The sequence below is a fragment of the Spizellomyces punctatus genome, assembly GCF_000182565.1.
Source record: "Spizellomyces punctatus DAOM BR117 chromosome Unknown supercont1.12, whole genome shotgun sequence".
Lineage (NCBI taxonomy): Eukaryota > Fungi > Chytridiomycota > Chytridiomycetes > Spizellomycetales > Spizellomycetaceae > Spizellomyces > Spizellomyces punctatus.
Window position 1 is genome coordinate 240,253 of NW_015971548.1, and position 25,265 is coordinate 265,517.

At 47.4% G+C, this 25,265-nt stretch overlaps 9 protein-coding genes and 2 non-coding genes across 11 annotated transcripts; 3 read left to right on the top strand and 8 right to left on the bottom strand.

Annotated features, from left to right (window-relative positions):
• The first annotated feature begins 211 nt into the window (after positions 1-211).
• Positions 212-2,008, top strand: SPPG_09383 (uncharacterized protein). The gene is made up of 3 exons (XM_016757543.1): positions 212-516; positions 615-1,071; positions 1,150-2,008. Exons 2-3 carry the CDS (start codon positions 796-798, stop codon positions 1,804-1,806), a joined length of 933 nt encoding a protein of 310 aa, XP_016606106.1. The 5' UTR covers positions 212-516; positions 615-795; the 3' UTR covers positions 1,807-2,008.
• Positions 1,917-3,081, bottom strand: SPPG_09384 (uncharacterized protein). The gene has a single exon (XM_016757544.1). It carries the CDS (start codon positions 3,071-3,073, stop codon positions 2,030-2,032), a length of 1,044 nt encoding a protein of 347 aa, XP_016606107.1. The 5' UTR covers positions 3,074-3,081; the 3' UTR covers positions 1,917-2,029.
• A 99-nt stretch (positions 3,082-3,180) lies between these two features.
• On the bottom strand, positions 3,181-5,367 carry SPPG_09385 (uncharacterized protein). Its single transcript, XM_016757545.1, has one exon. The coding sequence runs from the start codon at positions 4,321-4,323 to the stop codon at positions 3,955-3,957; it is 369 nt and encodes a 122-aa protein (XP_016606108.1). The 5' UTR covers positions 4,324-5,367; the 3' UTR covers positions 3,181-3,954.
• Positions 5,368-6,170: 803 nt separating this feature from the next.
• Positions 6,171-9,504, top strand: SPPG_06481 (uncharacterized protein). Its single transcript, XM_016754680.1, has 7 exons — positions 6,171-6,260; positions 6,343-6,849; positions 7,027-7,293; positions 7,443-7,536; positions 7,601-7,657; positions 7,727-8,192; positions 8,264-9,504. Exons 3-7 carry the CDS (start codon positions 7,061-7,063, stop codon positions 8,416-8,418), a joined length of 1,005 nt encoding a protein of 334 aa, XP_016606109.1. The 5' UTR covers positions 6,171-6,260; positions 6,343-6,849; positions 7,027-7,060; the 3' UTR covers positions 8,419-9,504.
• Positions 9,505-9,641: 137 nt separating this feature from the next.
• SPPG_06482 (phospholipid-translocating P-type ATPase, flippase) lies at positions 9,642-14,336 on the bottom strand (the record flags this gene model as incomplete). The annotated part of the gene is made up of 9 exons (XM_016754681.1): positions 9,642-10,845; positions 10,918-11,593; positions 11,672-11,920; positions 11,995-12,712; positions 12,776-12,851; positions 12,925-13,083; positions 13,146-13,323; positions 13,399-14,057; positions 14,137-14,336. The coding sequence occupies 9 exons, from the start codon at positions 14,334-14,336 to the stop codon at positions 9,642-9,644; spliced, it is 4,119 nt and encodes a 1,372-aa protein (XP_016606110.1).
• Positions 14,337-14,392: 56 nt separating this feature from the next.
• SPPG_06483 (aminopeptidase) lies at positions 14,393-16,450 on the bottom strand (the record flags this gene model as incomplete). The annotated part of the gene is made up of 10 exons (XM_016754682.1): positions 14,393-14,435; positions 14,502-14,691; positions 14,746-14,860; positions 14,929-15,036; positions 15,102-15,218; positions 15,286-15,319; positions 15,381-15,892; positions 15,950-16,080; positions 16,137-16,210; positions 16,272-16,450. 10 exons carry the CDS (start codon positions 16,448-16,450, stop codon positions 14,393-14,395), a joined length of 1,503 nt encoding a protein of 500 aa, XP_016606111.1.
• A 637-nt stretch (positions 16,451-17,087) lies between these two features.
• On the bottom strand, positions 17,088-19,738 carry SPPG_06484 (uncharacterized protein). Its single transcript, XM_016754683.1, has 5 exons — positions 19,312-19,738; positions 18,921-19,240; positions 18,386-18,850; positions 18,241-18,329; positions 17,088-18,179 (listed from the first exon to the last, which is right to left on the bottom strand). Exons 1-5 carry the CDS (start codon positions 19,643-19,645, stop codon positions 17,210-17,212), a joined length of 2,178 nt encoding a protein of 725 aa, XP_016606112.1. The 5' UTR covers positions 19,646-19,738; the 3' UTR covers positions 17,088-17,209.
• A 12-nt stretch (positions 19,739-19,750) lies between these two features.
• On the top strand, positions 19,751-21,786 carry SPPG_06485 (uncharacterized protein; the record flags this gene model as incomplete). Its single annotated transcript, XM_016754684.1, has 7 exons — positions 19,751-20,022; positions 20,110-20,208; positions 20,274-20,613; positions 20,677-21,075; positions 21,139-21,535; positions 21,606-21,692; positions 21,755-21,786. Exons 1-7 carry the CDS (start codon positions 19,823-19,825, stop codon positions 21,784-21,786), a joined length of 1,554 nt encoding a protein of 517 aa, XP_016606113.1. The 5' UTR covers positions 19,751-19,822.
• Positions 21,663-24,192, bottom strand: SPPG_06486 (fumarate hydratase, mitochondrial). Its single transcript, XM_016754685.1, has 9 exons — positions 23,798-24,192; positions 23,645-23,708; positions 23,412-23,584; positions 23,154-23,344; positions 22,729-23,092; positions 22,492-22,671; positions 22,337-22,435; positions 22,090-22,276; positions 21,663-22,027 (listed from the first exon to the last, which is right to left on the bottom strand). Exons 1-9 carry the CDS (start codon positions 23,801-23,803, stop codon positions 21,891-21,893), a joined length of 1,401 nt encoding a protein of 466 aa, XP_016606114.1. The 5' UTR covers positions 23,804-24,192; the 3' UTR covers positions 21,663-21,890.
• Positions 24,193-24,302: 110 nt separating this feature from the next.
• Positions 24,303-24,384, bottom strand: SPPG_10152. The gene has a single exon. It is a non-coding gene; the product is annotated as a tRNA-Asp (tRNA).
• A 517-nt stretch (positions 24,385-24,901) lies between these two features.
• Positions 24,902-24,983, bottom strand: SPPG_10153. Its single transcript has one exon. It is a non-coding gene; the product is annotated as a tRNA-Asp (tRNA).
• Between the last annotated feature and the right edge of the window lie 282 nt (positions 24,984-25,265).

Consider the following 25,265-nt stretch of genomic DNA (forward strand, 5'->3'; position numbering starts at 1 on the left):
AGTATTTGCATAAAAGCATTTGCATAAAAGCATGTGGATAAAAGCATGTGGATAAAATACTCGAAATAAAAAAGCAATCGTAAACAAAAGGTTGAAATGATAAACAAGCCCCCAGAACGCTTATCATTCTTTCATAGTGAGAAATCTCTTAAATCTCCCTCCACTCTACCCGCGTGATTCACTCCCCGTGGCTTTTATTGAACCATATCTCTACTCTCTCCTCCACACACATATCTTTCTCTTGTTCTACCCCACACAGCACAGCACACACACAGAGTCCAAGTTTTTTTTTTTTATTATTTATTGAAGAACTCACACCCTCGTTTCCTTTTCTTTAACCATCAAACGCTTCTTACACTGTTTACGGTGTCGTCGTTCTATGAAGTGACAACGTACTCTTTTGCATTGAACCCTTTGGACAAACATTCGGAGCATTACAAGAGTTAGGGAAACTTGTCGTTTGAATCACTATACACACGACAAGAGCAATCCAGAACGTTATTAAAGATTAACAGAGTACGTTGTTATCTGCAGTTGGAAAAAAGATGGCGGAATGCCCGAATCCCGCAAGACACGTTTTTTTGGCTGAGTCCTTACTGTTTTACTTCCCTCAGAATTAGGGTTTCCTTGAACGAGTTATTCTCTCTCTATTTTGCAAAAGCACAAGGCAAACCCACAAGTTTATACCAACTTTCGTATTCCCATATTTACAAAGAACGGCGAACGTACTGCATTCCGCCAAGTTGACAGTTTTCCGGTGCATTCTTCTCCCCGTTATCCACCGCACAAACCCGAATGCTACAGTGCCCGCCAGACGCCCTAGGGCGGGCAGCATCTCCCTTTATCGAAACCCTTTTCGGAGAATGTGCCTACACAGACCGTGAGGTCGCTTCCGTTCTCTTTGGATACCTGTCCATTGGATTCTGGTTATGTGCGCAAATGCCCCAATTGTACAAGAATTGGGCGCATGGGGATGCTAGTTCGTTGAGTGCAACGTTTTTGGCGAATTGGCTTGCTGGGGATGTGGCCAATGTGGTGGGGTGTGTCTTGACGGGGCAATTACCGTTTCAGGTGAGGCAAACCTCTTGCTGTAATCGATGCAACTGTGAATGCAGAATTCTAAATTCTTTTGTGTGTGCATGGGCATAGACGTATCTGGCGTCGTATTTTGTGTTTATAGATACCTTGCTCATGGTGCAGTATCTGTTTTATACCAAATGGCGCTCTTTCCGTCGCAAGAGAAGAAGAACATTTGATCACCCTTCGGTCGCTGTGACTCGTGCTGTTCACCAACCCACCGAAGACACGCCTCTTCTTGCCAGCCCAAGTCTCAGCCGCCGGAACTCACCACTATTTGCCGTCATGTTCATGGCACTCTCCACATTTGCGACTCCATCACTACAAACGCATGACAAGACAATGGCCAAAATACTCAGCGACCCGCTATCAGAGACTGAGCAGACGCATACGATTGGTCTCTTAATGGCGTGGACCTGTACGTTTCTCTACCTCTCGAGCCGTCTTCCGCAACTCTATCACAACATGTGCCGTGGATCCACCTACGGATTAAGCATATCCATGTTCTTTTGTGCCGCTATGGGGAATCTGACATATGTCGCATCCATTTTACTGAGATCGACTGAACCAGAGTTTTTGAAGGGTGCTTTGCCGTATTTATTGGGGAGTGGTGGAACATTGTTCTTCGATTTCCTAATTTTTGGGCAGTGGGTTTTTCTTGGGTCGAGTGAGGAGCGGGTTGTTGTTCACGATGAGTTTGAAGAGTTTAAAGTGGAGGATGCCGTGTAATGATTGGATGTTGTGATTTGGTCATGGTGTGGCATTCTTTGGCTATCATGGACAATGTTTTGTTTTTTCTTCGGTTTAGAGACTTGAGGAGGAAAGAGGGAGGTTTGTCCCTTTTCTGGGGTATCTTTACACAAGTGTATATAGGTTTTATTATACCATTTGAGCATCGGTACTAATAAATAGTATGTTACTATCGAAAAAAGTGTGTACATTATGCCACTATTTACAATTCCCATCTATCGTCATCCCAATCAATTTCTTGCTCGTCCCCAGGGTCTCTCGCGGACCTTGTCCGTCTCTTGTCCTGTCCCATCTCAATTTCCTTTTGTTTTCCTTCTTTATCAAGCATCTTGATCCGCCCATTTAGATGCAACAAGCACTTGACACGACCTTGATCCGGGTAATACAAGTACGTCCCGTAATCAGCATGTCCTTCCAGCCCTCGTTGTTTAATATCATTCAACTGAACATGTCCAAAAGTGTCTTCAATAAAATCTCCACGTTGAAAGTACCCCTTTGTAAAGACCCTAGTTCGATAATACTCTGTAGAAGCAATATGGTTTTTATCAAACCAGAAAAATAACCTTGCCAATGGCACTTTATACGATTTTTCGTGAATGATGGAACTGGGTAACCCCTTCCCTTGTCCCTTTTTCCGAGCATATTCCACAATCCGTGGACTAATAAACCCCACATAATTGATTTCTGGGTTCGTTTCCATTGTTTGTATAATATCCTGCACAGGTATCGGAGCCGTGAACGCCCAATCGTGTTGAAGGACCATCATGTAGGGTGTTTTAACGTATGCAAGGGCTGTACGGATTGAGAGTGCAAAACCTAGGTGCGTTGACGCTTGGATGAGAGTTAGGGGTGTATGTTGAGGGGATGTGAGGAGGGTGGTATGAACAGTGGCGGTGGTAGTTGCTCCAGTGGAAATGGTGACAATGTCATTCTGGATCGTGTACGTTGTGTCTTGTCGTTTGTTGTGTGAAGCCCATCTCGTTGATAACCATCTCTTTGCATCATGTACATAGGTTCCATACGTCTCTGCCAACTCTGTATTCAACCGACCTTGCTTGAGATTGGGCGTGTGATGTAACGGGGTATTGTACCCGTCAAAAGTGACAATCAAGTCGCATGATGCCAATTGTGTGGACGGGAGGAGAGATTCGAGTACGGTTGTCAAGAGATGTGTGGACGGATGGTGTGGAGAGGGACTGGTTGTTAGGACGAGAGTGAGCTGTGATGGGAGGTAGGACGGCAGCATCGCGCAACGCCCCCGTTACTGGAGTGCTCCAAAGTCCAAACACTAGCTAGCTTGGGCGATCCCAAAAAATGTGATTATGTAATCATATCAAAAAGCGTCTTGGGGGATCGGACCCTCCGATAGGCGCCAACCTTCAGAGATTTGCGAATTTCAAGACGGCGCTTTGGATCCTTGGATTTCTGAACCAGGGTATTTAAGGTTATGCTTCTACAAGAGTAGCTCCACATTCGAAAACGCTACGTCAAAGACAACGCCTTTTGATTTCACCAGCCTGGCACAAGAGCAAACCGCCTTTTACTTGCAAGCACCTGTTTTCCACGTAAAATGACCTCCATAAAGCAAAACGTTCCATAGCCCATCTTCCAACCGCTTCCCTCCATCTGTGGAACGCCTGAAAACAGCCTTTCCACGGACTATGACGTTTTTTGAACGTTTATAAATCCTTGCCCATTCCGAATCCCCAGACTTTGTTCAAAACCCCCCAAAACCTCCGACAAAAACCCGAAATGAACGTCCCATTTACCGTAAACGAGTTCCGATGGTACGATGGACGCTTTGAACGATGAGCGGCACAGTCAGCTACCGGACGCGTAAGTGTGGAAATATACACGTGTGATTAGGAAGCGTTGTTTTTTTTTTGTGGTTTGGGTTTTGGGCGTTTCCTTTCCCAATCGTGTATTTAAAAGGATTTGCGATGGTTTCCCGTTTCGTTTTTACGCTCTAATGGGTATGTGTTTTGCCAACGTTTTTGTGGTGCATTCGGTCGTTCGCATAACGGTTGAGGATGACTCCTGCAGCTCCCTTATCTGCATCAATCGACTCGGTCGGTACGCACATTGCTTGTTTGGTATGGAGGCCCTTTATCAATGCATCTACTTGTTCTAGGTGGGGACCGCGGCATTGACTGCTCCTGTTAATGCATCAATGGTGCAAAGTGCTCGTCGCTCGCTCGGTTGCGCAGTCACCAGAGGTGCTCGACATGTCTCGTAGCGCGAGACCATGGATGCGCTCTCGGCACTGGCAGCCTCCAGTCTGAACTTTTCCTCGAGATGCCATGTCTGTGATGGATGCTCTACGCGCGTACTCGTTCCCAACGACGTTGTCTCCCTGATCGTCTCGTCTTCAGACATGGATCGATCACGTGTGCTAATTTCCTCGCAAGACAGTCGTTGAGTGGATGTTACTGCGCGAGCGCGCAGCACCCGGCCGGCGTCTCGAAGCGCGTCTCGAAGCGCGTCTTGAAGCCGCATCCACCTTTGTTGGTGTCATTCGCACAGTCCCTTGTGCACTGCGCAAACGTGTCTCGTACGTCAGCTGACGTTGACGGTTGTCTCCTCATCTGGGACCACCGCTGCAGACTCTTTTTCCCTACGCCAGGCGCAGTGTCTTTTACGAGTCTGTGGTTCGGGTCGACAGCCTGTTTACGTGCACAGAGTGTCTATTTCGTACGCGTCTTGGCTGTCTAGACTCGCAGAGTTGTTTGAAGGGCCCAGCGCGCGTGTATTAATTTTGCTTCATTTCGAAACGGTCGTAAGGGAATTTGGTTTGGTGCGTACGGGCAATATTCTGGCGAGAACCATTTTTTGGTCTTTTCAAGGCTTGGCGTTGGTCTTTATCAGCGGACAATCGGCGGCCGTCACCGTCAACCGTCAACGCTGACTGTTATTATACGATCCTTGTTCACTGTTACCCAATGTGGTATCGCGCGATCGGTCATTTGCCGTGTATGTATCAGTCTTTGGATCTCTGGATCCTTGATCATCAACACAAAAAAAGACAGAGACCCGCGGATATTGTGGGGATTTTACCCTCGCGTTCTCGATGAAGCTCTCTCCTGAGTGTATTTCGTGGGTTTTGCATACGTATGGGTTGAGCTGCACACAAATGAAGCTGAACATGTGCCCCGCGGGGTCCGAGTCCCTTTAGCGATACCTCTCTTTTTTATTTTTTTCCACCTGCCGTCACGCTCTCCTTTGGCGACAAAAAAAAAGGCGGTAGCGGGTCGTTTCACACAAAATCCATTGTGGTGCCTCTTCTTCCTCCTCCTCCTCATGGGCTCATGTGGGGGATCCTCGATCGTCAAGAACCTTCATATATCGTAAACAGATTCCGGGCGATACACCCCATCGGCTACGTTATGGAGAGTCCTTGAATCCTGGAGGGATCGCTTACAAATGCCTGTGGTCATGAGCCTTGGACACCCTATGGACAACCCGATTCCAAGCCCGTTTCGTTTTACTCCAACGTTACCCTTTTTTCAAGATGGGCTGTGTGTGGTGCAAAAGAAGACGCGAGTGATCGTGTGCTAAGCAGGGCAGAGACCGAATAGCAAAATTCCCTCCTAGTGGTTGTGGAAATAAACCCCACACGGGGGTGCAGTTATAAAAACTTGCCCAAAAGAACAATGGGACATAATCGACAGGAACAATGGAGATCTGGTTAGACACACGAAATTTACAATTGTCTGTATTTTGCTGTGCTTTCCCGCTTTTATATAACGCTTTTTTCTACAAGAATCGGAACTGAACGGGTAATTTAACGTCTGATTAAACCTTGCTTCTCACAATATCCTCTACAAGGAAGATCGTTTTGCGTCTTCCCCATGAACACACACACTGGGTGCACACTGGACGCGATACTGCACGAGATCCATGCCAACCGATACGTAGGCCTAAGCCTATAGCAGCCTATGGCCGCCTACCGCAGCTATGGCCGCCTATGGCAAGCAACGTATGCAGGATGCGTTAAAGATGGCGTAACGTCAATCCCGTTTGTAAATGTCTACAAGTTCTAGATCCTCAACAAGGAGGGGTCCAGAACCTCACGACCTGTGGGTCATTATGATATTTATTGTGGAGACACGCGGGCCCTAGAGTCCCCACAGCCTGGCTCACGGGCTCTCAATCGCCTAATCCACAAACCAGGATTAGCAACTCTGGGAAAAAAACTGACAGCTCGCTAGTCATGGAGAGTCATCGTAACACACAAGGGGCTGTTACACCAAACCCAATTATATTTATTATATATACAACATTAAAACTCCGATCAATTGGCAATACGCATTTTGACGGGGCGCAAAAGGGCAGAAGGAGGGCGGGGAGATGCCGTGCGCAGCAAGAGTGTGACGTTTTAGAGGGGACCGAGTTTTGGTTGCAAGGCGGTGTGTGTGGTGGGTGGCAGATGGCAGGTAGGAGGAGGGGAGACAATTGTCCGCTTCGTCGTCGCTTTTTAGCCGCGAGATTTTATGTCATCTAACATGGTTGTTTTAGATGGATGAATGTTGTTGTTTGCCCCCATTGTCCTTCTTCCGCGTGCGTTATTGGCAAAAAAAAACTATTTTTTTTTTCTTTTGCTCTCCTCGTTGCTGCCGATTGTCTTTTGGCCTTTTACCCCTCGATTGTTTGTTCGAGTGTGTATTTTATGAAAACTCGCGATCGTTCGGGATTTCGACCTTTATCCTCTCTCGCCTTGCTCCATCCACGGCTCGCTCGCGCGTCTCTTACGCCAAACGCATCTTTTTGAACGCGACTTTTTCTTGTCGGGTGTGTCATTAACGGGCTTTGGTGCTTTTACGCCGTGTCGGATCCTTACCGCTTCCGTGTCGGATCGCGTGTGCCAACCCGACGAACAAGACACTCTTCATTCTAACAACACCGCCGCCGTATTCTCCCCGACTGCGCCCTTTGCTTTTGGAAGGGCTAACGTGTTCGATTTCACGTTGCTCTCGTCGTTGCTCGTTCTCGTTGTCGTCGTCATCGTCGCCGTTGTCGTTCCTTGTAAGTACTGCGCCCTTTTTTTCTCCGAGTGCTGCGAGCCATGCAGTCACTGCTAGTTTTTTGCTAAATGTCTCCCTGTCTCGTTTTCTTTTCGTGTTACGTTGACTTGTCGTCGTCGTCGTCGTCGTCGTCTATTCAACAATGCCACTTTTTTTTCATCTTGACCAAACCATCTAGTTTACAATTCTTCTGGATCTCGGCCGAGCAAAACATGCTCTACTCGGGAGAGCACCACGGCGAGCACACCCCGCCGAACGCGTCCCACGGACGCCCAGACTCGGGTCTGGGCGATCTGGCTCTCCCAACTCTTCCGACTGCCGTCGAATCGGACGCCACCAGTATCCACTATCGTCCGGAACGGAGCATTACGCCTCCATCAGCCCTTGAGAGACGCGGGAGTGTCGACGGGGACCACGTTGCGTCATTTGTAGCAAAGCTTTATAGGCAAGTGTCCTCGCTATCTTCCTCGCCAGTGGCCGTCCCTCTGGGTCGACAGCGTGTGTTGGGGGCAACCACTCAAATTTGTTGTAAAGCCCAGAATGGGATCGCCTTTTTTTCTAACGTCCTTTTTTTTGTCTTGCTTCTGTTTCCAGTCTGCTAGAGGATCCGGATCATCGTCGCTTCGTTGAATGGAACGAGGCCGGTGACGTTTTTGTTGTTTTCCACACCGATGAGTTTGCAGAAACGGTATGAATAAAGGTTTTATGGGTTGTAGCATCCGTGCCCTTTCTCATTCATGGCCATGTTGTAGGTCCTACCAAAGTACTTTAAACACAGCAAATTCCCATCCTTTGTACGGCAGTTGAATGTACGTAAACAGATCCAACAAGTAGGAGACTGTCCGACACATATACTGACTCATGTGCTCTATTCATAGATTTACGGATTTTATAGAGTCTCTGATGCCCGCAAATCCCCTCATGTTCGCAGCAAGGAAGCTTGCGTCTTTTCCCATCGCTATTTCCTTCGCGGTCGCAAGGACCTTTTACCAGCGATTCGTCGCAAAGTTCCAAAAAAGCTACCAAAGTCACAAGACGATAGTGGAAACGAAAGTAACGGCCCACCTCGTGCCGTCGTTCCCAAGAAAACCAAAATAGCCAGAATCATAAACAAGCCCCCACCGCTCACTGGTATCGGAAAGATGCAGCGGGCGCCACCGCAAAAGGAGGATGTCATGAAACTTGTTCAAGCGTATGGCGATATTCATACCGACATGAAGCGATTAGATGATTATGTCGAGACAAGCATTTGGCCGACAATAGAAGGATTCAAGGAGTCAATGCAAATGCATGGACATAATGTTACCACTGTGCAGGATTATATGCATGCCATTCCCTATCCTGGTAGGCATACAGCCTTTCGAATTATCATGCTCTTGGATATAATTTGCTCATCATTTCCACCTCTTTGTTAGAAGTCGAAAAAGTACAAAAGGCACACAAACGCAAAAGAAAGAGCGAGATCAGCCCAGTCGCTGAAGATCTTATCAGCAAACAGAGCCGGTTCGCTCCCACCCTCCGCAGATGGGAAGGCCCGAAGCTCACACATCTGAATCTACACCACTCGTAAAGTCCTCTCCACTCATCATGAGGGAACCAACACCAGTGGCCGAACCTTTTTACATTCCAAGTCCTGTCGACCTGCTACCCCGTGGAGTCCACAACGACGACAGTCTCCCAAAATTAAGTCAAAATGAAATTGAAAACCTGACGGAACGATACGATATGGACCCGTCTTCGTTTCCAGAGGCCACCACGTACGAGCCCAATAGGTACTCACCCGGTCGAACGCCCGAGAGTCTAAGGGATACAAGTCCCAGCCAAACAGAAGAAAACATGTCAAGTGTCAAAACGACTCTATCACCCGTCGCAACGACAGATACCGTGGCAGCCCTGCCCATTACCGCCCCAACCACTACTTCAAAACCCCACTCCGCTCCCCCGATCATTGAACCTCCAAGCTTCCCAACAACAACCCTATCCCCATACCATTGGTCCGCCCCGTCGTCAGCTCCTATATACCCCTGTCGGACAATGTACCCATCTCAAGATACATGCTGCCAATGCTCCGAGATGGCTCCGCTGCCATACCCAACAGCATGGCGGAGCCCAGTGTCGCCCCCGCTTGCCCGCTTAATGCCTTACCGTCCTTCCTTTATGCCCCAAACGATTATGACACCCACGCCGTACCAACCTCCTACTGTGCGGAACCTTTACACTGATCGGAGAGCATGAGCAGAAAATAAACAAGGGTGATACCCCCCCCCCCCCCTTCAGAAAAAGGAGGAATGGAAGGACATGTTTTTAACTTATGTGGATAACCAACATAGAAATACAGAAACAGAAAATGCGGGATAAACAACAAAAAAAAAATTGGACAACGCCCAAAAGAAAAAAGTGATGCAGATCGTTTTTGGATCTTGAAAGAGTATCCAATACTGTATTTTCTTTATTCTGTACATTATCTTGGAACTGTACATTTTTTTTTGTTGTTGTGTGTTGTTTGTGAGAGAAACCTTAGAAAGTGTTCAACTGTTTGTAAAGAAGTTTGTGGAGGAAAAAATACGAAAATGTAGATAGTGAAAAAAAGAGCAAACAGCTTGACAAAAATGATCAGTGGACATTTATACAGTAAATACAGTTTTGAATTTATGAATTATCTTTGGGTAGTTTGCCTTTGTTTTTTCGGTTACTTTTGGATTTCGCTCAAGGCGGATATATGTTTGATATGTGAGGAGCAAGGAAAATGGTGTTTATGATCCGATCGGGTTGCTGCGATAACAAAAAGCTTCGTCATACTTGATTGTCAATTCCATTCAATTCATCTCCCTCCATCTTTGTCCCATTCCAAGGAAGTTCCCCTCTCCTCTTCTCGCCCTCCTTTCCCGCTTTGAGCCTCCCTGGCGCTGTCTTGGTCCTCACAATCAGGGCGGCGCCATTGCCTTCCTTATGAATCAATCGTGCCTCGCTTTTGAAAACTCGGCCCAAACTGGCGGCAGTCGCGTCTAATTCGACACCGGAGTGTGCCGCCAGTAGTTCAAGTGCCCCAGGGGACTGCGAGAAGGAGTACCCCCTGTTACGAAGGGTTTTGCCTGTTTGCATCACGCTGAGTGTTGGAGAGTCCTTGGGTGAAGTTCCGATGTTCGCGTGGTAGGACGATGGTGTATGCTCCGAAATGAGGATGGAAGGGCGTGCAAGTGATGATTGCGTCTGGGAGGGTCGGGTGGGAGACCCTGGCTCTGCACTCGTACTCTGCTGTTGCATTGACTCTTGTGCTGGTGGTAGAGTCGTTTCTCCCTGTTCGCAGGGTTCCTCTTGCCGCACTTTCCAAGATGGTCCAACTTGATTCTCAACCTTTTGGATCTCCTGCACCACCTCCGCATTACTAGGTCTAATCATTCGCTTGCCGAACCGCAACGCAAGTTTGGGAAGCTGGCAGCAAATCGTAGTCAACAAGACAACTAGCCAGAAAACAGGTGTCGTAAAGAGTTCATTAACGACACCCCACAAAGTCGACCCAGGGAAAAACGAGTACAGCACTGTCCACAGTACTACGATGATCTCGCTCAAAGTATAGAAAATGGCATTCATCCACGTGAAGGAGTTGGTTGATAGGATGACGACCAAGTTTGCGTTCACCACACCACATATCGCTGTTGTGCAGCCGAGAAAATCCAAACCTGGGACTTGCCCATTCCCCCACATCGACCCTCCTTCTCTCACGACAGCCCAAGCGAAATAAAAAATAACCAGAGACTGATAAACAGAGTCAAGCATGTATGCCGCGAATCTCCCCATACTGAATCCCCACTTTGTTCCGCTGTGGTAGACGGCCGGATGACTGAGAATAGAGCGGGGTGAGAGGTCTTGATCGAATACTCCAATCATAATGACGGGGAGTCCGGTAAAGACAATGTTGTAAAGAAGAGTGTAGGTAAAGTCGTAGACCGACTGGGCAGAAAAGCCGGCGTAGAATTGATACCAAAAGAGAACCATCCTAGACGGGAAAGAACAGAACATGTTAAAAACTTGAGAAACATGCAAAAATGACAGCATCGCAGAAACTTACACCCAAACCACATTCTTTACAAAGAAACACAAAATCATCTCGCAAATCCTTCCAAAACTCCACCGACCATGAACCAACATCAACCGCTCCAAGAATCTAAACTGTGCAATCGCATAATCAGACGCCATGGCAGCCTGTAATCCTTCCTGTCCGGCAATTCCAACACCGATATGGGCAGCCTGGATCATACTGACATCGTTCGCACCGTCACCAATGGATAAACACATTGCGCCAGTTTCTTTGATGAGAGTGACGATTTGCGCTTTTTGGAGTGGAGATACACGGCAACAAATCACCGAAGTGCAGTGCGTTGAGAGTTTTAAAAGTGTAGAACGGTTTTGTGGTTGAAGAGCGGTTTGAAGCGCTTGACCATCAATGATGAGAGCATGTGTGGTTTGTATTGGATTTTCCGATGGAGATGTTGGCGGGTTTGTGGAGGTCAACATCCCGTCTTCCAAGGCTGCTTGCGGATCTTTTCCAGTTGACACGGGCACAATGTTCCTTTCCGCTTGAGTTTCACCAAAGAACGTCTCGAGAGCTCGTTTCATTTGTGTTAAAACTCCTGCTCCACCTGCTGGACCGTCAGCTATATCCGCTCGTACAACAATGAGTGCCATATCCCTCATCAACAAATTGCACGAAAAGCCAATATTGATTGCTGTTTCCATTTTGTCCCCTATCACACAAAAAAAAAAGTCAGATCACGATGCCTTTGGGTCATTGAACCAAAACAAACTAACAAAAGCTTGCTTACCAGTCAAAACCCACACCTTGACACCGGCATCCAAAAGCATGGCAATACATTCTGGCACACCTTCCTGAAGTTTATCTTCAATAGCCGTTGCACCCAACAACTCCAAGTCGCATTCAATGAGCTCGGCTGCAGCGTCCATGCGAGCTTCGCGGTCGGTGAGGGATGTACTCGCGTCGTGATACGTCTTGGACCAACTCTTGTACATTTCTTCTGGAAGAACTCGCTGGGCTATGCAGAGGGTGCGAAGTCCTATGGTGGATTGATTGCCAGTAATAAGCAAGATGATGGACACAGATATAATCGGAAGGATCGAGATAGTATACCTTCCTCAGCAAAGTTCTCTAGATGCTGTCCAGTAACCTCCTTCACTTGCTCCTGCCCGCTTCTCAAGCGTTCCCAAATAACCGAGTCTGCACCTTTACAATACAAAACCACTCGTGACTCCCCGCCGTCCACCGACTCTCGAACAACAACGCTCATCCTCTTTCGATTCGAGTTAAATTCCAGTACATTCAACAACTCGTAGGTATTTCGCACTCCTCGGACGTCAACAGATATGGTTGTATTTTCGCGGGATGAAAAGATAAAGCCTGCAGACTTGGCGCCGTCCACTAGAGCGGATTCGTCCGGTGATTGAGCATTGTAGGTTATTTTCCCTGTTTTGGGGTCCTTGGATATCAGGACTGTGTGGCAGACCGCTAATGAGGTGAAGAGCGTCGCCAGAGAATGATAGTCAGGATGTGCGGGGTCAGAAAGTCTTTTTTCCAATTCCAAATCCCAAAAGCTTGGTCTCTCCGGCTTGATTTCTTTGGCGTTCACCACTGTTTGACTCGTCTCTAGATCGTCGCCTCCATTCCCATACACAATGCCGGCCACAGAAAACTTTTTAAACTCCATTACATTCCGTGTCAACGTTCCCGTTTTGTCGGAGAAGACGTAATCAATTTGTCCTAGATCATCGGCTATCGCCCAGCTTCGCGGAATGCAGCGTTGGTCATTTGGCGCGTGGTACATTTCAATGTCTTCGTATATAAAATACGCCTAGGGGTAAGCAGTGTGAATACGATCTTTTTGCCAATGCTAGGATCAGCATGAGAAACATACCTGAATCGTCTTGACGATTTCCAAAGTAATATATAACGAAAGTGGAACGACATTTTGGTAGATGATCAGACTCATCCTAAATGCCGGCAAAAACAAAATCAGAAAGTGACAGCAAAGACTCAATCTCAAATTGTTGAAACAAAATTTACCAAAAGGCATCTAATCCCGCCGCACCCACATTCATCCCTCCACTCTTGTAAGTCCAGTCTAACCACATAGGGCTGCCAGCAGTTCTACGTCGTTCCCAGATCGGATTGGCAATGCATGTCGCGAAGCAAATGGCAAACAGTAAAAGAAGATTGATAAACCTATGCATTTTGCCGTTAGTCTCCGATAAGGACGGGGACCCATTCTGCTTTCATGAACCTACACTTGAACGTTCATTCTCTTTTCGGTTTTAGAGCGCTTGGAAGGCGTTTTGCCCGCGTTCATCCGGATCTTCGTGTTATTTCCTGTATTGATGACAAGACCAATCACCCATTCCGTATTCCGTAAGATACAACCACGTAATAGAAGAGTGGTGATAGTAAGCGGGATGCGGATGGACACTAAACGGGTAGCACTATAGGGTTCAAAAATGATATTCTTGCCAAAAATACGAAAAATCAATGGAGGTTCCAAACCATTCTTGCCCGTTTCCCCAACTTTATTCAAGATCATCGTCCCCAGAAACGAGTACAGATCCCCATTCGGTCGCTCATATTCTACCCATCCACTGATACTCCCCACATCTTCCGCAACACCGGCTTCCGTCATCCACTCGGTTTCCGTCACGCCTTTTCGGATTTTGAGGTTCGTTTCACCATCTAGATTTTTGGTCTCGATGTAGCAGAGGGACGACGGTTCCGAAGTGGAGAGAATCAACAAGTCGGCGGGGATGGAATCGTTGCTGTGCAAGAGGATAATGTCTCCTGTCTTGACGTCTGACCAAGGCGTTGGAACCCATTTCGGGGGATCGGCGGCTTTTGTGTCGTCTTCTTGGATAGGAGCAATCCTTCGATCACCTTTGGATCTCTTTTCCTTCATGCTAACCCAAGGAAGCGCCCACTCTTTCTCACAAAATACTTGATTCACATTTGTCCATCCTCCGCACTTCCACGTCATGGTTCCGTTCATCTCTCTGTCACTTTGATGTCGCCGCCAGTCTTCTACCCCGTCTTTAACGGCTGTTAGGCCCACAATGACGATTAGTGGTAGAGCGGAAACGAAGGGATTAATTGTTGAATAGGCGGGAAAGAACTGCAGGATCGTCAAGAGGAGGAAATAGAGATTCGCTACACGGCTTTTGGAATAGGTAACGTCAGATCTTTCGTTTCGGGTATACATGTTAATATCGTGCAAGGGGATTGTGGAATATTTACCGGAACTGTTCAAAAAGGTTCTTGGGCAGAAAATTCCAAGCCGTATACTTGCTCGTCGATATGGCATTGGACGGAAACTTTTGTAACGGCTTACCATGATGACTGAACATGCGTGCTGGCACAGGAACATTGATGAAGACTTTTTGGGTTGCATCTCCATTTGGTGCTATGGTCGATGGAGACGTCTTTCGTTTGCCCATCTTTGAGCTGGACAACAAATCCTAATCCAAATGGAATATAGACCATAGCCAGTACGTCAGCCATGACCCGCTCTGGTTGGTGCTTGAGGGTACTTGATCCTAAAAACACGCGGAGATATCTATCCTCTTGCTTACGTGATCGACTTTCTAACCATGATCACCTACTTTCTTCTGCCAACTAACCCACCAACCACCGCTTCAACGTCTATAACCTCCTTTGGCGCCTCAGCACTCAACACAACAGGCGCAAAGCCTGTTTCCTTACTCCCAACCACAATATCATCCTCAATGCGTATCCCAACCCCACGAAATCCTTCAGGGTACGCATCTGAATGAGGGATATAAAGTCCTGGTTCTGCTTTTAAGTTAGAACTGAATCTTTGAACTACTGGAAAAGTCGAATACACACCTATAGTAATGACCATCCCGGCCTCAAGCTTTCGGGTGCGTGGAATGTTCTCTGTATCGTGGATATCCATGCCCAACCAATGACCAACGTGATGTGGGTACAGCTGGGACATTTCCTAAAGTGGACACGATTCTTTGTCAATAGGGGTTCACCCAGACATTACAAAAAGCTGAATTCACTCACTCGTCTCCCAATATTTCTACCAAACAACGCTGAGCACTCTTCTCGAAGCATCTCAAAGGCGTCATTCTGTATGCTATCAAGAGTAACATCGTTGTCACCAGTGCATCTCTAATGTCGACAAGGAATTTATCATCCAGTTGCTAAAGGACCCTAAACATGAAAACGGTGGATACCTTTATGCAATCTTGCTGAACTCTCAAAACTGCCTCGTAGAGCTGACGTTGCTGGGTTGTGAACTTCCCATTTACCGGCCATGTGCGGGTAATGTCACTTGCATACCCAGCGTATTCCTAAAGTAATAACATAGCGGGTTAGGCAAGTCAGATTATACGCGTAGCAAAGCTCGTTTCAACTTACCGCCCCAGCGTCCACCAAAACTAATGTCCCGTCGCTAAGCACAAAATCCCGCATGAGATGACAATGACGCTTTCTTGGAAGCGCACATGCCTTACCTCAATAATTGATTATTCACAACATAATGAATAACCAAGGCATTCTCGCCACCCGCAACCACTGGAACATACCCCAAGCCCTTAGCACCCTGTCGCTTACAAGAATATTCCATAACAGCCCCCAAGTCGTGCTCCCCGATGCCCGGTTTCGTCTCTCCCATCATATCCACAAAGCCCCGACCAGCTATTCGTCCAGCTTTCCTCATCAATTCCTGTTCCGCCGGTGATTTGACCAGTCGGAGTTCGGATATTAGCGGCGTGAGCTTCTGTACTACTGGCGATCGACCCCGTCGACCTTTCGTTAGTGTGAGGTTTTTAAGGATGGGTGTGATACTTGTGTCGATTGCTGACGCGTTGCTAGCGTGTAGTTTGCTGGATGACCCGTGTCGGATATATGTCTCATCCAGCGGTGTTGCTGGGGGAGATGATAAGGCGAGGTCGGTATATATGGGACCCGTAGGTGAGGAGAGGATTGCTTCAATGTAGCGAGGTAGCGCATCAATGGATTGCGTCTACATATATCGCTGTGAGTAAATTGCCGGCAGTTCACGTAATAACGAAATCCGCACCTCATCTGCGCCAAAGAACTGAGCAGCACCCTCGAAACCAATCTTTGGGCCATCCCATATTTCCCGTTTCTTATCTTGGGGCCGCACAAATAGAATCATCTTGTACCCATTCTCAGATGCCTTTGATCGTACTGACCACCAGTTTCAGATCGAGTGGGTATATCCGCAAGAACATGTCATTTCATACCTAGCACCAGCGCACAATCGGGTTCATCAACTCCACATAGATAGAGAAGATTTGTCTGTTGATGGAATGGGTAACTACGCAGCGTCATTAGCACCAAGTGATAGCCATTTCAATAAGAAAAATGCATGTGCTTACAATATTCCATTCGTGGCATATCGCAATCCATACCCAGGAACAATCACCACGCTTCCTTCGGACAACTGCGACATCAGTCGAGATCTTCGAGATTGGTATTCCTCCCGCGAGAGGCCCGGGGTGACTACCAAGACAAAGTATTGGGATTCAAAAAGAAAGTTGGTAACATGATGACTCATGGAGTTTGGAGACAGGTGGTTCAGGTGACGACGTAGCTGAAGCGTGAAGCACTTGGGTATAATGACAAGAAATATCGTCGGATGTGGTGGACAAATTGTGGTTTATACCAGCCTGCAGCTCGCAATCTCATAGAGCAAAGAATCCATGTGGGATCATCTATGTGACAAGATCCCGCTGCCGGGCCAGGAACGCAACTCTCGTCGCACTTATTTTTCATCCCAGCCGAAACGAGAACCCGACTAGTCCGTCGACGCCTTCAGCTACATTTGACTCCTGGCCATTCCTATATCTCGCATTAAAACCCACCCTCTCCACTCTTCATTAAATGCGGATGTGTCTCCGGTGTAGGCTGTCCAATAAGACCAAGCCTTGTCGCTGCGTCCGTAACTTTGCATCGGTTGCTCCCATTGTGTACTGCTAGCCGTAGTATAGTGCCATTCGACGATGCATTTGGACACACGGTAATGCTGGGAACGGGTTTTCTAAGTCTGCATGCGCGGATGGTCGAGGATAATAGCCGCATTTTGCTCTGCAGATGAGCTCAGGAAGACCAGCGCTGAGGTCAAAGGATGGTGATCGGTTGGCATGTCAACAACTTCTTAGTAAGCGATAACACAGCTAGCGTCGCACTCATACTCGCACTCAAACTATCATATTGTTGGGTATAAATAATATTTTCTACAAAAGCTATGCATGCTATACATGCCGGCCGCTACAGTAAATAATAAGGATAAATACACATGTTCAACCTGGTAACCCTAATCCACACCTAGTACCCCCTGTTCTACAACAGCCTCCTCTTTCACACTTCCTGTGAATTCCCTCACGATTTCGTCCCAAAAGACCTGTAATCCCTTCCCTTCCAGTACCTCACACGGCTCCCACTCTCTTGCATCTATACCAGCTTCCATATTAGCGATAATTCCATCCACTTCCTTCCATAGACGCGCCTTTTCAGTAGGCGTGAGCGAGTCCACCACGACCCGCGCGTCCTTTCCCAGTTCCAAGATAGACCCGCGGGTATTCCGCGGACGCATCACGTCATAGAGAAGGTGCTCGACCAGTGCGTGAATACCAGCTGGCCCTGCGGGTGGTCGCTTTGCTACCGCGGGAAGTAGCGGATATGCGGCTTTGAAAAAGGGAAGCAAGGCGCTGTACAAGGCTCCAATGACTTGACTGTGGGTTTTCGCGAGAGATTCAGTGGGTGAGTCGTAAGCCGTCATCCCTTCGAGAATTTGCGAAACAGTATCGACGAGCTTAGACATGAGAGTGGCAATGTCTATACACTTCCAAACTTCATCCAACAATGGGGGCACCATTTCGCAAAAATGTTTAACAAAATCCACCACATCTTTGCTTCCCAGTACCTCGACAAAATCCTCCTTTTCCTTTTTTCGGATGTAGCATTTCGCAAATGCGACTTCGGATTTGCTGATCGTAGTCTGGAATGTTTTCTCGTCGCTGTTGCGTAAAAAGTCACGAATTTTTTCTGCGGGATCCTGAGAGGAGATGTCGTACACACAGCTCTGCCGCCACTGCTCGAATGCTGCGTCAATAGTGCGTTCTATGGCACATCTTCGTGATTGCTGCACATTCTTGGCAATGATTCGAAGAGCAGCTTGCGTCCGATCGAGAGCACAGATCATTGCCCCAATCTTTTGCAGCAACGAATACATCCCTGGAGGCTTCCAGCAGAATAGCTTTATCACACGATCCACGAATGGAACACTATAGGACCAAAGTAGGCATTAGCCTGTGCGACAGCAGAATTGTCACCATGCATACGTACGGATTGACTAGCCGCAGCGACGTAAGCATGATCGAAACCGGCAGCCGCTTCCAGATACTAGCAAACTTGTGTCTCCATTCTGCGTCGTCCTGTATGTCACATGTTAACTATCATCGCATCTGGACATACAATGGATCAGCCCTACCAAGATATTGTCAATCGCATGCGCTACGGCAGTAATAATTGAATAGAAAAAGTCTTGAAAAGTCGGTGGCAGATCCATAATCTCGGGAGAGCTTTTAACCACATCCCAAAATCTCTCGGCAAGATCCACTTCAGCTTCGCTGTCATCGCCGATGAGTTCCCGACATATGCCACAACCAGCTTTTAATACGCTCCGCCACGCATCAGTGAATCCTCTTGCTTTGAGCTCTCGCAATTCGAGGGTCTCATCAGTGTCTGGAGTCTTGCGTTCGCGTTTGGACAGGCGGAAGCTCCCACCACCAGGAAGGGAAGCGCGATAATAGCAGAGAAGGTCCGGGTATAGGGTGGCAGGACGTAGGATCGGCCGAGTGGAGAAAGTGGGCAATGGGGCAGCGTTGTCGTCAACTCCATACCAAGCTTCATTCTTGAGATGGCTGAATAGAGTCACATAATACAACGAAAAGCTCTACCCATTGTGAAATACCCTTACAGTGAGCCTAGTGTTGCAGTGTGCATAGATCCTTCCTAGAACGTACCAGCACATCAAACTTTGTTGCCCTCATCCATTTTCCAACAAAGTCCAGAAATTCATGTTCCATAAAGTCATCCAGACCAGCCAGGTACTTTGCGCCATGTCCGGCAAAAAGTGGCAAGTCGCGGAATAGGCGTACGTAGAGAGCTCGTGTCAGGGGCGGTAAGACCCCAGGGCCCGGAAAGTCACTTGGGACGCTTGGTGTCACTAGGTTTAGGTGCAGCACGGCGGGTATTGGGGCAACGGTGAGCGTCCGAGCGTTTGCACCATATGACGAGGCAAACTCGACCGTCAAGACAAGCTCGCAGAGTCGAGCTCGAAGGACTATTTGAATCAAAAAAAGAACAGAATTAAGATAAAAACAATCATTAACCCTAACATATGGTTCGTGGTACCATCGTGCCGAAGAGCATTGACTTTGCTGTTGAGCGCGTCCGACAGGAAGAGAGTGTTCATGGCCTGTAAGTGCGAGCGTGCGGGAGGTTGGGGGATTTGATATTCTTGTCCTTGATCAACGATGTGATCTACGAGGTCTTGGTTGTCCAATGATGAGAGCGATTCTAGGGACGACGAGTAAGCTTCGTCTCCGTCGCTGTCTGTCGTTGTTGACGCTGTGCTGCTGTCGTCTGACAAGGAGTCTGATGATATGGAATTTGACGAACAAGAAGACTCTTCTTCTTGTGGGCCTACTGCAACCCAACTCCAAGTTGAAGAAAGAAATGAAAACATTTTTCAAACACCGCCCGAACAGAAAACAAACACAAAAAAAAAACGGTCTGCAATCAAAAGAAAATTGCCATTTATTTTATTTTATAAAGGGCTTTTGGTGAGATCACACTTTAAATGATGACGCGCACACTTTGCGGTTTGACTGCGAGGGCACTGCCACAGATTCTGCATTAGAGCATGGCATTTTGGCATTGGAGCATCGTCACCGCTTCACGCTCTTTGGGACACGGACTCTGTGCACGTCGCTGCGTCATGGCCTTTTCAACCCACGTTCATGTCGAGTCTGGTGCCAAGAGTTGGTCGTTGCCGACGGGCCTATTCATCAATAATGCATTTATTCCCTCTGTGACGGGAAGCAAGTTTGACACAATTGACCCGTGAGTCTATGGTAAACGAGAGCATGCCATGGCATTTCTGCTACAGGGTGGCAAGTGATGCTAAATTGGCATGTTGAAACACCCAAGGTCTACAGGGGACGTCATCACTCAAGTCTTTCAAGCTGGAAAGGAAGACGTGGACATTGCTGTGACAGCTGCACAAAAGGCTCTAGCAACATGGCAGAGGTACATTGTAACCGATTTTGACAGTGTCGCCATATTTATGTGAAAATAACGACGTGAATGGTCAGTATACCTGCGGCAGAAAGGGGCAAGTGCCTTTTGAAACTCGCAGATTTGATTGAACAAAACAGCACCGAACTCGCCGAACTTGAATCTTTGGATAATGGCAAAACAGTAAAGGATGCCATCGGAGACGTCCAAGGTGTCGTCGAAGTATACCGTTACTACGCTGGCTGGACAGATAAGATTGCTGGACAGACCTTGGACATTGACCCAAAGCTGCATACATATACACGAGTCGAGCCTCTCGGTGTCGTCGGACAAATCATACCATGGAATTACCCTCTCATGATGCAGGCGTGGAAGCTTGCCCCAGCCTTGGCATGTGGAAATACTATTGTCATGAAGGTACAAGCAATCGCTGATTTTCCACGTTAGTTTCGATCATGGGGCTGTAGCAATCACATCTAGACTTCTGAAAAAACGCCCCTCAGTGGCCTCAAAGTCGCCGAACTCATTGCAAAAGCCGGATTCCCTCCAGGTGTCGTCAACATCCTGTCTGGGTTCGGTACTCCTTGTGGTGAAGCCATCGCGCGACACCGCGACATTGCCAAGATTGCCTTTACAGGCTCAACAGCCGTCGGAAGAAAGATTATGATCATGGCCGCAGAAAGCAATTTGAAAAAAGTGACCTTGGAGTTGGGAGGCAAAAGCCCAAATATTGTCTTTGATGATGCGGACCTGGATCAAGCGGTTGAAGCATGCTTTGGAGGCATCTTTGAGAACATGGGACAAAATTGCTGTGCTGGTTCCAGAGTATTTGTGCAAGCAGGGATTTACGATCTTTTTGTTGAAAAGTTCAGGCAAAAGGTGTGTTATGCACCTGTCAGTGATGAATCATGACCGCGTTGTAAAGCATGGCCTTCTCCAAAGATGTCTCAGGCAAAGCTCGGCCATCCTCGCGATCCCACAGCAACTATGGGACCGCTTGTTGATGCTCAGCAATTCAACTCTGTCAGCTCCTATATATCCATCGGCGTCAAAGAGGGAGCCACATTAGCCTATGGTGGAAAACGACAAGGCACCAAAGGCTTCTTTCTCGAGCCTGCTCTATTCACTGACGTTACTGATAGCATGCGAATCTACCAAGAGGAAATCTTTGGACCAGTTGCCTGTGTTGTAAAATTTGAGACTGAGGAAGAGGTTCTGAAAAAGGCCAATGCAACAAGTTACGGCTTGGCGGCTGCTGTTCACACGAATGATTTAAGACGGGCGGTGAGGATGGAGAAAGGGATGAAGGCGGGAAACGTGTGGGTCAATTGTTATAATTGTGCGTCGTTTCCATTTTGCTCGCTCCCGCATCGTATGAATGCTCATGTGATATCGCCAACCTCGTGTAGTGACCCTGCCGCAATTACCGTTTGGCGGATTCAAACAATCTGGAATTGGGCGGGAACTTGGAGAGTATGGATTACGAGAATATACTCGTAAGTTACAATCGTTCTTTTTGTACCCACGCTTAGAAACCAATACATCCCGAATATTACAGAGGTCAAGTCGGTAGTCATGAATCTTGCTTGATTTCACTGCGTCTGCTAGTCAGCAGGGACATGTATAGTCAATTGCTATCCCTAGCTACAGTGCTATCAATACATCTCCTCTATCCAGCGCGGACAGTACACTATTTACAGACGCGGCCCAAGCATCTGCTCAGGTCTCACCCACTCATCAAATTGTTCAGGTGTCAACAGTTTGAGCTTAACCGCAGCCTCTTTGAGTGTAGACCCGTCTTTATGGGCCAGTTTGGCGACCTTGGCTGCATCTATCATAAAGGAAAAAGTTACAATAAACTTGACTGGCAATAAGGATAACATCATAACATACTCTCATATCCAATCTTTGGATTCAAGGCCGTAACCAACATCAAGCTTTCGTTCATCAAAGTTTTAATACGATCCAGATTGGGTTTGATTCCTTGCACACAGTTTTTGTTGAACGAGTCGCAAGCATTTGCAAGAAGGGTGGTCGAGTGAATAAAATTCCGAATGAGGAGGGGTTTGAAGACATTCAACTATAGGACGTCACTGTTGATGAGTCCTTGCTCATCTGGTAGCAATCTGAATCATCGTACCTCAAAGTGGCCATTTGATCCTCCAATACTGATCGCGACGTGATTGCCCATTACTTGCGCACAAACCATTGTGAGGGCTTCGCATTGGGTTGGGTTGACCTAGAGCAACGCTGTTACACGCAGCAAAGACGACAATGGTCACAGAAGAAGAGTACCTTGCCAGGCATGATAGATGACCCAGGCTCATTCTCCGGTAGGCTGAGTTCACCCAGTCCACATCTGGGTCCAGAACCCAGGAACCGAATATCATTACCAATTTTCATCAAGGAAACGGCAAGGACATTCAAAGCTCCACTGGCTTCCACAATGGCGTCGTGAGCAGCAAGGGCCTCAAACTGGTTAAAAATGATTAGCGCGCGCATATTTCGTACAAGAATGCCGTCCCCACTAACCTTGTTAGGAGCAGTTTTAAACTCCACGCCAGTAATTCTCGAGATCTCCGCAGCAACCTTGGTATCAAAACCAGCTCTCGTGTTCAGTCCCGTTCCCACTGCCGTACCTCCCTGTGCCAACAAGCTCAATCTAGGAATCCCGGCTTTAACTCGTTCGATCCCATAAGCAATTTGCTGGGCGTATCCAGAGAACTCTTGGCCGAGGGTAAGTGGTGTTGCGTCTTGAGTGTGGGTTCGACCAATTTTTATAATATTTGACCACCCTTTGGCGTGTGCATCCAGTGCAGTATGAAGACGGCGCAAGGCAGGCAGAAGGAGCTTATAAAGCGCTAGTGTGGCTGCAACGTACATTGCTGTAGGAAATCTATCGACTCGTTAATGAGAAACATTGACACCTCAGATCAGCAATCGACAAACAAACGTACGTGTCATTCGAGGATTGACTCATATTAACGGTATCATTCGGATGAACTGGCTTTTGTGCTCCAAGAGGCTGTCCCAGAATTTCATTTGCACGGTTGGCAATCACCTCATTCACGTTCATATTCGTTTGAGTTCCTGACCCCGTTTGCCAAACGACGAGAGGAAACTCGTCATTCAATTTACCATCAATAACCTTTTAAATACAAAGCAATAAACAAACCGTCTCAATTCCGAATACCACAATATGGCATTACACGCACCTCATCCGCAGCTTTGATAATCGCATCACCAAGTTTCTTATCTAACCCATAAGTAACATTCACAATTGCTGCAGCCTTTTTGACGATACCCAGCGCCTGAATCACTTCGAGGGGCATGCGGTCACCAGGGCCTCCAATCTCAAAGTTTTGGAGAGACCGTTCAGTTTGTGCTCCTTTAAACGTGATGAATGGTATCAGTTTAAACCAAGGACCGAATCACGAAATTTCCTTACCCCAGTACTTGTTGGCGGGGACCTTTATCTCTCCAAAGGTATCATGCTCTATGCGATACTGTTGCTGAAAAACAATCTGCTGGTGAACCAGGAAACAAAGGCTCGCGAACGGGCTGCCGTATTTATGAACAGCGAGCTCTGGACGTTACTTACAGTCATAATTTGTGAAGACCAGTGAGGGACCTACAGGAAAGAGAAAACCGTGTAGATGGTGTTGCAATGGGAAAGATGGGTGCACGAGATGGTGAACACTAGAACGGTGGCAGGATGACACGCGATTACGTGGCTGGTGCTGTGATGAATAAGCACGCCCGATCGAATCCTTGGGTTTTCGCTTTGCACACGGCATTGTGGAAAGGTGAGATGGCCACTACCTCGGCTTTCTTGATACAAATGAGAATACATGAGCTGGATAGATACGAACATGACTTGGACCCAAAGCAAGGAAGAAACGGGCACTCTACTAGCATGACAACACGACGCTATTAAAATGGTAGCTTTCCTTCTAGTCAATTTCACGTTGGATGGACATTCAGATTGTCGTTAAGATAGCCACTTCAAAAAGAACTGAGATTGGACAACTGCAGGCTGGATGATGCGTTCGCAGCTGAAAAAAAAAAAAAAAAAAAAAAAAAAAGATACTAAACCAGCACAGTAACTCCCAGACGGGGAATCGAACCCCGATCTTCCCCGTGCTGTCAACTGACAGGGGGAGATACTAACCATTATACTATCTGGGATCTATATCGATCGAATCCCTTATTGTTTCACAATAAGAAACGAAACAGAATATAGTGCTGCACATGAGTCCGCTGCAAACAGGCAGAGGGAAAATGGGACGTACACTAGCATGGGTGAAACCAAACGACAACCAGTCCGGAAAAGAGAACTAAGCTACCACTGGATCGTAAAAGTCGCGTTATCCTCCACCAACACGGTGTAAACAAATCATGACAATGAGATGCCGTTGTGCAAATACCACCTCAGATCTAAGCTCTGATTTGCTTAATTGGGTGTCATAGCCATTGAGGAAATTGCTCGCAGGTTAGTCGATACCAATCTGCCTAAATATCAGACCTTAAGCTACACTATTTCTGGTTTCACAGGCAAGGGACAATGTGCTGCCTATAGCCAGATATTTGCAGTTGCTTGCTTTCCCGAAATCGTATAAGGATTAGGGCTGAGCGACCTAAAGGCTGACACTGGAGCAAGACCGGGGGGATTTAGAGAAAAAATAGTACTCACCCTTTTTTTAAGCTCCCAGACGGGGAATCGAACCCCGATCTTCCCCGTACTGCCGATTGACAGGGGGAGATACTAACCATTATACTATCTGGGACTGTTATTACCGCAATCAGGCAAGAGAATCTATACCATACGTTACTATTTCCATGTCTTATTTACTAGTAAGATGTCTCATGTTGAAAGCCGACCGAGTATTATCCAGCCTGATTGCGACCAGACGCTGCGGCTGAATCCTGTTTATGCGGTATTGGTTCAGATCGATTCAGATGACAGACGCGTTGGAGTGAAACCTTCAAAGGAACGTGCGCTCTCAGATGGACGACCCGTAGAGTTTCTCACTGATGACAGCTGGGGTGAAGGCAAGTGATGAAGTTAG

Excerpts from the sequence above, each read along its gene's own strand:
- SPPG_09383 (XM_016757543.1), top strand. The coding sequence starts at position 796 with ATGCTACAGTGCCCGCCAGACGCCCTAGGGCGGGCAGCATCTCCCTTT. Across the intron at positions 1,072-1,149 it reads CGGGGCAATTACCGTTTCAG|ACGTATCTGGCGTCGTATTT; the intron begins GTGAGGCAAACC and ends GCATGGGCATAG.
- SPPG_09384 (XM_016757544.1), bottom strand. The coding sequence starts at position 3,073 with ATGCTGCCGTCCTACCTCCCATCACAGCTCACTCTCGTCCTAACAACC.
- SPPG_09385 (XM_016757545.1), bottom strand. The coding sequence starts at position 4,323 with ATGCGGCTTCAAGACGCGCTTCGAGACGCGCTTCGAGACGCCGGCCGG.
- SPPG_06481 (XM_016754680.1), top strand. The coding sequence starts at position 7,061 with ATGCTCTACTCGGGAGAGCACCACGGCGAGCACACCCCGCCGAACGCG. Across the intron at positions 7,294-7,442 it reads TTTGTAGCAAAGCTTTATAG|TCTGCTAGAGGATCCGGATC; the intron begins GCAAGTGTCCTC and ends TTCTGTTTCCAG. Across the intron at positions 7,537-7,600 it reads CCGATGAGTTTGCAGAAACG|GTCCTACCAAAGTACTTTAA; the intron begins GTATGAATAAAG and ends GCCATGTTGTAG.
- SPPG_06484 (XM_016754683.1), bottom strand. The coding sequence starts at position 19,645 with ATGTTTTCATTTCTTTCTTCAACTTGGAGTTGGGTTGCAGTAGGCCCA. Across the intron at positions 19,241-19,311 it reads CAATGCTCTTCGGCACGATG|TCCTTCGAGCTCGACTCTGC; the intron begins GTACCACGAACC and ends TGATTCAAATAG. Across the intron at positions 18,180-18,240 it reads TCGCTGCGGCTAGTCAATCC|TGTTCCATTCGTGGATCGTG; the intron begins GTACGTATGCAT and ends TTGGTCCTATAG.
- SPPG_06486 (XM_016754685.1), bottom strand. Across the intron at positions 22,436-22,491 it reads CATCTATCATGCCTGGCAAG|GTCAACCCAACCCAATGCGA; the intron begins GTACTCTTCTTC and ends GCGTTGCTCTAG. Across the intron at positions 22,028-22,089 it reads TCCAAAGATTGGATATGAGA|ATGCAGCCAAGGTCGCCAAA; the intron begins GTATGTTATGAT and ends CCTTTATGATAG.